Source organism: Erinaceus europaeus, unplaced genomic scaffold (genome assembly GCF_950295315.1).
Source record: "Erinaceus europaeus unplaced genomic scaffold, mEriEur2.1 scaffold_521, whole genome shotgun sequence".
Classification (NCBI taxonomy): domain Eukaryota; kingdom Metazoa; phylum Chordata; class Mammalia; order Eulipotyphla; family Erinaceidae; genus Erinaceus; species Erinaceus europaeus.
This window is the reverse complement of record NW_026647317.1, coordinates 69,953-81,101: the sequence shown is the minus strand read 5'-3', so window position 1 is coordinate 81,101 and position 11,149 is coordinate 69,953. Positions and strand designations below refer to the sequence as shown.

At 45.9% G+C, this 11,149-nt stretch overlaps 1 protein-coding gene across 1 annotated transcript; it reads left to right on the top strand.

The window, feature by feature from the left end:
• The first annotated feature begins 8,219 nt into the window (after positions 1 to 8,219).
• Positions 8,220 to 9,044, top strand: LOC132536298 (proline-rich protein 23A-like). The gene has a single exon (XM_060183925.1). The coding sequence runs from the start codon at positions 8,220 to 8,222 to the stop codon at positions 9,042 to 9,044; it is 825 nt and encodes a 274-aa protein (XP_060039908.1).
• Positions 9,045 to 11,149: the final 2,105 nt, after the last annotated feature.

Sequence of the window (11,149 nt, the reverse complement as noted above, 5' to 3'; positions counted from 1 at the left end):
TCAAGCATGCTCCCAGTAGCACACTCAGTAGAAAGCACATGTTACTTACTATGTGCGGGACCAAGACTCAAGGCCCCAGTCCCCAGCTGCAGAAGAGAAGCTTCACAGCTGTGAAACAGGGCTGCAGGTATCTCTCTTCCACTCTCCTTATTTCTCTCCTCCCCTCTGTTTCTTTCTTTCTTTCTTTCTTTTACTTTCCTTTTTGTTGCCCTTGTTTATCATTGTTGTTGTTGTTGCAGTTGTTGTTATTGGATAAGGCAAGAAGAAATTGAGAAAGGACAGGAAGACAGAGAGGGGGAAAGATAGACACCTGCAGACCTGCTTCTCTGCTCATGAAGCGATGCTCCTGCAGGTGTCGCCAGGGGCTCCAACTGGAATCCTTATGCCGGTCCTTGTGTGCTTAATCCACTGCACTACTGCCTGACCCTTCTTTCTTTCTTTTTTTTTAATTATCACTATCTTTATTTATTGGCTAAAGACAGCCAGAAATCAAGAGGGTAGAAGGAGATAGGAAGAGAAAAAGAGACACCTGCAGACCTGCTTCACCACTCAACCTTTCCCCATGCAGGTGGGGGCTGAGGGCTTGAACCAAGGTCATTGCACATTGTAACATGTACACTCAACCAGGTGCACCATCATCTGGCCCCACCTCTCAGTTTATTTCTCTCCTACCAAATAAAAAATATGAAAAGGGGGAAGAGGGTGATGGACCGTAGGAGAAATATATTCCTTATGCAGGCACTGAGTCCCAGTGATAACTCTGGTAGAAAATTTTAAAAAGTTAATAAACTCCCATCTCTGTACCCCTTAAAGAACTTTGGTCCATACTCCCAGAGGGAGAGAAATGTTAGGGGAAGGTGACTAGAGGGCTCTGAAATCCAGTTCCAACAGGACCAAGAAAGAGAAGAGGAAAAAAGGAAGGACATTCAGAAATAGTAATGCTTGTAGGAATGAGTTAGACAGGAAGTGAAGGCTGGACCATAGAAAAAATGGACAACTGCCCCACTAGGGAAAGATAGGAACAGGCTGGGGGTATGGATCAAACTTTCAGAACTCATATCCAGCAGAGAAGCAGTTACAGAAGCCAGAACTCCCACCTTCTGCACCTCATAAAGAATGTTGGTCCATACTCCCAGAGGTATAAAGAATAGGGAAGCTTCCAAAGGAGGGGATGGGATGTGGAACTCTAGTGGTGGAAATTGTGTGATCATTATTAAATCACTAATAAAAAATAATAAATATTGGCATATATACGTATTTACAGAAATAATATTCAACACTTATCTGTGACCTTGGGATAACCACTGCAGTTTCGAATAGAGGAAATAGGGACACAGAACTCCAGTGGTGGGAACATTGTGGAATTATACTGTTAATAATTTTGTAAGCCATGACTTCAGTAATTTTTGCATAAGCTTGATAGCTAACAAGCAAACATGTATGAGAATGGCATACATCAAAAAGGACGGCAGCAACAAATGCTGGAGAGGCTGTGGGGACAGAGGAACCCTTCTGCACTGCTGGTGGGAATGTAAAACTAAAAGCAGGATCTGACTAAATCTAGAGTAGGGCACCAAAGTAAAAACCCTGTGATGAGAGGGAGGGTGAACATTCAGCTTCCCGGGGAGGCAGGGGGTGGGAGGGGACAAAGTCTTTTGGTGGTGGGAATGGTGTCTATGTACACTCCTATTAAATGGTAGTCATAAAAATCACTATTTAATTAATACGAGAGGGGAAAAATTGATTGTATGCCTCAAACTTTTTGAAACACAGACTGAGTCTTTTTAATACATAGGCTGAGTCTTTGATATGTTGACTCTCTCAAAAGCCTAGACCAGGGAGAACAGAAGCAATCAGTGGCAAAGCTATATACAAGATGTTGGGTATTATACAGCAAATCCTAACAAAGGGACTTTTCAAAGTTAACCCAATTACCAAATAATGTGATGATAACAATAACTATCCATTGTCTTCTTGAATCCTAAGACAGCAGGAACCTCACATTTCTACTATAAAGCCTATATTTCCACCAGTCCTGGAACCCTAGGGTGAGACCCACTTTCCCGCATGCTTCTCTCAACTCATATCAAATAATATTGCATCTGATGATCATAACCTAATCAATCAATCACAAGTGTCACCTCAGCATGCTTCACTTCAGACTATATCCAGAGACTTCAGGTGTAAAATGACAACCCTTCAGCTTCATCACTCGGGTGAGACCTTTCCTTTCATAGTATTCTCTAATTCCATTCCAGGTGGTTCACTTCCTAACACAGTCTCAAAACCTAGATATAGACCAGGTCCCCTGAGATAGAGCATTTGTTCACACGTATCTATAAGCTAGGGCAAAATATATACCTGAAAGCAAAAGTACACAATAGTCTGCAGTGAGTAGCCCCCCCATCACTTCATCTGCACTATTCCAGCCTTTATGTCCATAATTGTTCAACAATTTATTTGGATTTGTATGTTAACTCTCTTTTCAGCCACCAGGTTCCAGATGCCAGCAGGATGCCAACCAGACTTCCCTGGACAGACGACCAATGTGTCCTGGAGCTCCGCTTCCCCAGAGCCCCACCCTACTAGGGAAAGAGAGAGGCAGACTGAGAGTATGGATTGACCAGTCAACGCCCATGTTCAGCAGGGAAGCAATTACAAAAGCCAGACTTTCCACCTTCTGCAACCCACAATGACCTTGGGTCCATACTCCCAAATGGATAAAGAATAGGAAAGCTATCAGGGGAGGGGATGGGATATAGAGATCTGGTGGTGGGAGTTGTGTGGAGTTGTACCCCTCCTACCCTAAGGTTTTGTTAACATCTCTTTTTAAAATAAATAAGTAAATTTAAATTTAAAAAAATTATTTATGTTTATTTTTTATTTTTATTATTAATTAATTAATTTATTTATTGGGTTATCTCTGGAGTTCATTTCCTGCACTATGAATCCACTGCCCTGGAGCCCATATTTTTCCCCTATTGTTGTCCTTGTTGTTTATTGTTGTTATCATTATTATTATTGTTGTTATTGCTGTTGTTGTTGCTGGATAGGACAGAGAGAAATCCAGAGAGGAAGGGCAGACAGAGAAGAGGAGAGAAAGACAGACCTTCTTCACTGCCTGTGAAGTGACTCACATGCAGGTGGGGAAGCAGGGCTGGAACCGGGATCCTAACATCAGTCCTTGCGCTCTGTGCCATGTGTATATAACCTGCTGTGCTACTATCTGGCCCTGAAAACAAACTTTTTAAGACTTTGTGAGAACTATGGTGGTTATCTTTGGGAAGGTGGTGGGTGTAAAATTTGTGGTGGGTGCAGTGTGGACCTGTAATTCTACAATATTGTAACTCACTATTAAGCACAATACAAAATAAAATTTTTTTTAAAAAAAAAAGAGTGGTGGTGTATTATACCAAAGAAAAAGACTCTGGTGGAGGTGGTGTGGGGGGGGTTCAGGTCCTGAAGCATGATAGCAAATGAGGACGTAGATGGGGTTGAATTGTTATGTGGAAAACTAAGAAATGTTACACATGTACAAACTCCTGTGTTCTGTATTTTACTGTTGACTATAAACCATTAATCCCCCCATAAAGAAAAAAAAGAGGTGAATCTTTCTTTCTTTCTTTTTTTTTTTTTTTTTTGCCTCCAGGGTTATCTCTGTGGTTTGGTGCCTGCACTGCTCCAGAGGCCATTTTTTTCTTCTTTTTGTTACCCTTGTTGTTGTTATTGTTGTTGCTGCTGTTGTTATTGAATAGAACAGAGAGAAATCGAGAGAAGAAGGGAAGACAGAGGAAGAGACAAAGATAGATACCTGCAGACCTGCTTCAACTTTTGTGAAGCGACCATACTGCAGGTGGGGAGCCTGGGGCTGCAACCTGGATTGTATTACCGGTCCTTGTGCATCTCACCATGTATGCTTAACCTGCTTCGATACCACATGGACTCCAGAGGTGAATATCTTAATAGATTATTGGCATGAGAAGGGGGTGTGATATAAGAGTGACTTTAAAAATCAAAATAGCTAGCTGGCCAATCAGATTAAGAGGGGTGTCTTCAAACAGTGCCTCCAGGGTCAGAGTCCCCTACTTTTAAAGAACTGGAAGATTAAACAGTGTTCTTTATAAAACAGAAACTTCACCTAGGTAGAGTAGAGAACATAACAGTTACACAAAATGACTTTCATACTTGAGGCTCCTAAATTTCAAATTCAATCCCTGGCACCACCATAAACCTTAAAATAAAACATTAAAATAAAACAAATAAGGATGCCTAGTGAACCCAGGACTTTTGGAGCCTCAGGCTTAAGAGTCTATTTGCATAACCATTATGTTCTCTACTCCCTACCTTGTCTGAGGGTTAATTAACTAAAACTATGATGGGCTAAGTGGGGAAAGGCATAGAGAAAGGTTTCCAGCATTCATCCCTGGGAAGCAAGGCAGACTGTCAATGAGATGAGGGGATTATCAGTCATACTCAGAGTGTGGGGGGGGTGGGAAGAGTTACTCACAGGGGCTTCACTCTTACTGACTCCTCCTAACTTCTTCCAAACCTCACCTGCTGGCTGGCCCAGGACACTGGGCAGGCTCTCCCAATGCCACTTCCCAAGGCTGCCTCTCCCCAGCCCAGTATGGCCTGTCCTTGCCCCTCAGCCTGGCTGGGTCCTTTACCCAACTTGCTGTCCAGCATCCTTGCTGCACACAGGGTGTAAGCACCATTATATGGGGTTCCTCAGCAACTGCTCAGGACAGTGGAGCCTGCTGCTTGCTTCCTGTGCTGACAGTCTCAGTCTCTCTTTCTCTCCCCACCCCCCGCGCCCCCAGTGATTCCAAGGCTCAGGGAGGCCACTCAGTGGTAGAATGCCAGCCAGTTTCTCATGCCTTAAATACTGGGTTAGGTCTCTGGCCTCAACTTACTAACTAGGAAAATAAAGACCAAATGACATCTTAAATGGCAACTAAGCCTTGGTGAATTAATTTCTCCTCCTTCCCTCCTTCCCTCCCTTCCTTTCCTTTCCTTCCTTTTCCACCTTTCTCTCTCATTAAAAGGAAGAAAAAAAATGGTGTGGGGACCAACCCAGAGAGAAAGGGACAGGTGTGGCACTCTGGCATTCCTTCTGACTGCAGGGTAGACCATCTGCTTTGCCCTGTGTGTGGCCCAGGTTGGAGACTCTGGCACCACATGAGGTCCCCCATGGTGGTGGTGGCTATGGTGGTGCTGGGGGAGGGGGGACGGGGTCCTGGTGCTTTGGGCTCTGGTGGCTATCTCCCTGCATCCACCACTAGGGGCAGAGCTGGGACAGTGTCCAGAGCTCTTGAATCTGCCACTTGCCTATTTGAGAGAAAGGGTGTGTGTGGTTGCCAGAAGTGGAGGGATTTGCTGAGTCCCACAGCAGAAGAAAGATGTGCTCTCCTTTACACTGTTTGCTTACAGCTTCAGTTTCCAATAACCCTATTAAGTAAGTTCAGTGAGGACTTAAAATGTTCCAACATTTTACACAGGGAAGGGGGGCACCTAGCATGTTAGGCCTGTGGGGGGTCTGAATGTCCTCTGACTACCCAAACCTTACCTCAATCACTCTCACAACTTCTTATGAAAACTCATTAGGGGTTTTCATATTATGTCATCTGTAAATAGTGACAATTTTCATGCTTCCTTACTGCTGGGCTAGCTTCGTGGGCGCGAGAGAGAGATGACCAGGGACTCATGGCTGAGTGGTATGCAGTTCAGTCTTTATTCATGTGGAATGCAGCACAATCTAAGCTATCTCTAATCACAATCCTGTCCTTATATCTCCTGAGGCGGAAGAGTCAGGTCTGAAGAGGATGTACTTAGGGTAGGGGGTGGGGAGAAGGAAAAAGTGTGCAAAACAGTGAGGATTAAGCCAATGCCCTGGAGGTAGGGTGGTGCTTAGTTAACAGTGGTTATGTAAATAGAACATAGTGTTAAGCAGGGATTAAACCAATGAAACAGAAGGGGTCTTAGAAGCATACCAACACCTTACAGTGGGCACTTTTCCCTTCATCTTTCTTATCTAATTGTTCTGACCAGTGTTGCCAATAACAGGATGAATGCAAGTTCATTCTTGCCTTGTTCTAGGCTGCAATGGGTAAATGGGGGAGGAGGGCTCATGCTTAGAACAGGTGGCTGCAGGTCTTGGGGTGAGGCCTCATCGGCTTTAGTGTGCTCAGGGTGCTGTGGACTGGGATGATGCAGATTATGTGGAAGCTATGAACACATTTCATATCATAGATAATAATCATCAAGCCATTAGGTAATTTCTTCTACAATAATGACTTTATTCATGTCTTCTGGGTACTTCAACTAGAGGATTCTTCTAGAAGGTTGAATGTTAAGTATTCAGGGAGAAACACCAAGAATGAAAACAATGCTTCTAACCATCTCTACAAAGTTAAGGTAAGTCAGGCAGAGAGGTGTGAAGAGCCCTGGTTGGGTGTCTCTGTGTGACTTTCAGCTTCAGAGGTGAGGTCTAGAATCTTCTGCTCATGCTGCTCCATCAGGTCACACACAGTCAGTGAGCAAACGGGGAAACTGGAATCGCACCTGAGGGGCTTATCCCAGGTGGATAGAGTCAGGTCAGAGGTTACAGATTCTCTAGGGCCTCTGGGTGGGTGGGAAGGAGGCAGGGTGCATGTGTAGAGGGGAATGAGGGGGTTCATTCCTAGAACAAGCACCTGCAGGCCTTGGGGTGAGGCCCCATGGGGCGTTTGGGGAGCTCAGGGGGCCCTGAGGGGCTGGGGGAAGGAGGCAGAGGTCTGAGCACAGAGTTGAGGAGCAGCTCCTGAACCTGTGACTGGAGACTAAAGTAGGACTCAGAGAAGCTTCTCTGTGGACTGGGGGTGGGGGCCCAAATGGAGGGCTCTGCCAGGCATCCCTGAAGGTGGAGGCCAGATGCCCCTGCAGCTGAGAGCTGGAGTCCTGGCTGGTAGCCCGGGGCTGGGCTCATGTAAGGCCAGCTAGAGGCTCAGAGGCCTCTAGCTCCAGGTAATAAATCTGATAGATGTCTTCTTGCAGGTTAATAATGTGGTAGACCTCTCCGGGCAGGACAAACAGCTGATAGTTTTCTTCCTGGGCGTCCTCAAGTGCACGGGCCTCTTCCTGGTCCTCCTGCAGCTCGGCGGCGATCTCATCGAGAGGGGCGTGCAGGTCACAAGCCTCTTCCGGGAGGCCCTTCAGCTCGCAGGCCTCTTCCAGGGGTTCCTGAAGCTCACAGTTGTCTTCACGGGGTTCCTGCACCTCGCAGACCTCTTCATGGGAGACCGTCCCCAGGAAGTGTGTATAACTATACAACCCCTACTAGGTCCTCTGTCATCCTTTTTGGACTGTATTCTCCCCCACTCACCCCCACACACACCCCAGTGTCTTATACTTTGGTGCAATACACCAATTCCAGTTCAGGTTCTACTTGTGTTTTCTCTTCTGATACTGTTTTTCAGCATCTGCCAGAAAGTGAGATTATCCCATATTCATCCTTTATTTCTAACTTATTTGACTTAACATGAATTTTTCAAGCTCCATCCAAGATCAGTTGAAAACTGTGAAGTCACCATTTTAATAGCAGAGTAGTATTCCATTGTGTATATATAGCAAAACTTGCTCAGCCTTGAGTTTTTATTTTTGATGGATGCGGTATATATTCCACTCTTAGCCGCACAGGGAGATCTGTGGTGGGATTGGGATGGGTGGAAAGAGAATTAGGGTGGGTCTGCCTATGACTTTAGCTCAACCTCCTAAGAGGGGTATAAAGAAGGATGACAGAGGACCTAGTGGGGGTTGTATTGTTTATGGAAAACTGGGAAATGTTATGCATGTACAAACAAATGTATTTACTGTCGAATGTAAAACATTAATTTCCCAATAAAGAAATTTAAAAAAACACAAACCCAAATCCGTGCTTCCCCAAGGAGGCAGCATAGGGAGATCTGTGATAGGATTGGGATGGGTGGTGAGAGGATTAGGGTGGGTCTGTGTGTGACTCTAACTCAGCCTCCTGAGAGGATATAAAGGCTGCAGACCACGTCTTCCTCACTCAGAGCCAGACGACTGCATCCAGGGATTGAATCCCAGAGCCACGAGGACCCAACCTGCTATTGCTGGAGTCTGCACCCCAGCCAGGCAAGTCAACTCAGAGCAGAAGATCCGTCCCTGTCTACAGCTCTAGCCGCCCACCTGCCCTTGAGCCAACCGGCCAGCTCGCCACCATGGAGAGGATGGCCAGGAGACCCCGCAGCTCCGGGGACTTCCCTGCGTCCTGGGAGGAAGCTCAGCTTGGAGGACTCCATCCTGAAAAGCGCCCCAGAACTGGTGAGTGTGGGGAACCCGTGAACGGACTCCAGAGCTGCAACAACCTTGGGGCTCTGGACAATGTCATCATCATTGACCCCAGCGACTTGGAGACACACTTCCTGGGGACGGTCTCCCATGAAGAGGTCTGCGAGGTGCAGGAGCCCAGCGAAGACAACTGTGAGCTGCAGGAACCCCTGGAAGAGGCCTGCGAGCTGCAGGGCCTCCCGGAAGAGGCTTGTGACCTGCACGCCCCTCTCGATGAGATCGCTGCTGAGCTGCAGGGGGACCAGGAAGAGGCCCGTGCACTTGAGGACGCCCAGGAAGAAAACTATCAGCTGTTTGTCCTGCCCGGAGAGGTCTACCACGTTATTATCCTGCAAGAAGACATCTATCAGATTTATTACCTGGAGCTAGAGGCCTCTGAGCACCCTACGGGCCACCAGCCTTACATGAGCCCAGACCCGGGCTACCAGCCAGGACTCCAGCTCTCAGCTGCAGGGGCATCTGGCCTCCACCTTCAGGGATGCCTGGCAGAGCCCTCCATTTGGGCCCCCACCCCCAGTCCACAGAGAAGCTCCTCTGAGTCCTACTTTAGCCTCCAGTCACAGGTTCAGGAGCTGCTCCTCAACTCTGTGCTCAGACCTCTGCCTCCTTCCCCCAGCCCCTCAGGGCCCCCTGAGCTCCCCAAACGCCCCATGGGGCCTCACCCCAAGGCCCACAGGCGCCTGTTCCAGGAATGAACCCCCTCATTCCCCTCTGCACATGCACCCTGCCTCCTTTACACCCACCCAGAGGCCCTGGAGTATCTGGAACCTCTGACCTGACTCTATCCACCTGGGACAAGCCCCTCAGGTGCGATTCCAGCATTCCTGTTTGCTCACTGTGTGTGACCTGATGGAGCAGCATGAGCAGAAGATTCTAGACCTCACCTCTGAAGCTGAAAGTCACACAGAGACACCCGACCAGGACTCGTCAGACCACTGTGCTTTGCTGTGGAGGCTTCTTTCCCTCCAACCTTGCTCCATCTAGCAACATAGCTCTGCTCCCCTCTCTCCCCAAACCAAGAATTCAATGCATGTTTGTTGTGAGTTTCCTTGCTTGATTTGCCTTTAATTTGCAGAGATACTTAGAATATTGTTTCATGCATGGCCTTAGTTTCAACCTTGTATAAGAAATTTCAAAATGGAGAATGGTTTGTTCATAACATATTTATCTGGAATTTCCCTTCCTTCTACTTCAACTTCATTTTAAATAAATTTTTGATTATATCACATAATTCAGTGTGCCTTGGAACATTTACTTTAAAAAATTTATATATATATATGTATGTATACATATATATATGGATCTGAAAATCACATGCAAATAGCCAATCAAAATGTTGTATTCCACGAGTACATATTGCTAGAGGCCTTTTAAGTTTTGAATTCCCACTTTCAATTTTTTAATTTAATTAATTTATTCATGGGCTAGAGATAGAAAGAAATCAAGAAGGGGACAAGTTAGATATGGAAAGATACTTGCAGCAGTGTTCATTGCTTATGAAGCTTTCCCCTTGCATTTTGTAGCCTGTGTGCTCTACCGCCTAGTCCCTGGCTTTTCATTTTCACAAACAAATAAAACCTAAGTTTTATAATTTGATTATTTTGACTCCTATTTAAATATATACACATAAACCTATATATTGATTATTTTGTATGGACGCTGAGAGAAATTGAGAGGAAAGGGTGGTAATCTGTTTCGGTGTGGTAGGTTAAAGTACATGCTAGGGTCCCCTAAAGATGAGGGAGTTAGAGCACTAATATGTATGAGGAAGAGTCTAGAAAACATGGATCAGTCCCTGGCATCACCTTATGCCAGAGCTGAGCAGTAATCTGTTCTTCTCTTTCCCTGTGGTAATGGGACAATGGAGCTGAATGCAAGGTGCCTTCTGCTTATTGGATGGAGAGATACTAGCTCAGAGATCTCATTCTGATTGAAGATTACTGTCAGAAAGAAGTGTTTAGTCCTCCTGAGGGAGGATGTTGCTTCCCTGGTCATCCGATTGGATTATATCCTTTTGTCCCTTGTCGAAGTATTCTGTGGTTAAGGTCATTTCATGCTGCTTTTTCCATATAGAGTTAGAGCTCTGTTGTGCCAGGAGGACAGAAGGACAATCCCTACCCCTCTGACTATCATGTAGCCTCACAGTAGCTCTGCTTGGGAAACACAACCCTGATGTTGGGTATTGTCAAGGAACCAGAGTATACAATAATGACAAGACATTAAAATAACTTACATTAAACATTAAAGTAACTTACAGCCCAGACACAAGAAAGAGCAAGCATAAAGAGCTAATATGTAGGATGTTAAATTGGGACCAAATTGCCAATTCAGCAATGAGAAATGGTGCTGTCGCATGGATAGTGTGCCTGTCTGTGGTGCTCTGGGCACAGTGTCCAGCACTGCTCTTACCCCATCAGGGGAAGTGTGGGTGCTGTGCTGTCTTTTCCCCCTCCCCATATTCAATGCATTTCTATCAACAGAAACCTACAACTACGTGGAGAACATTCCCTGGAAGAGTGAAGATTATATATGAAGCTTTCAGTGGGTAGGGAGTTCAAGAGGTGATCAAGAAGGAGGAGGGCAAATAGGAGACAACTCTTTCTGGTGTGTAGTGAATAGAAGCACACTCTACGGAAACAGAAGACAAGGGAGTTTGGGGGCCACAAGGAAACATCAGCTAGTCATGGAAAAAGGCATAGATACCACCAACTGTCAGTCCACATTCAGCTGCAAGAATCAATGTGACAGTCAAGAACGACTGCAATATCCCAGGTCATGTAATTGTAACTCGTTTGACAAT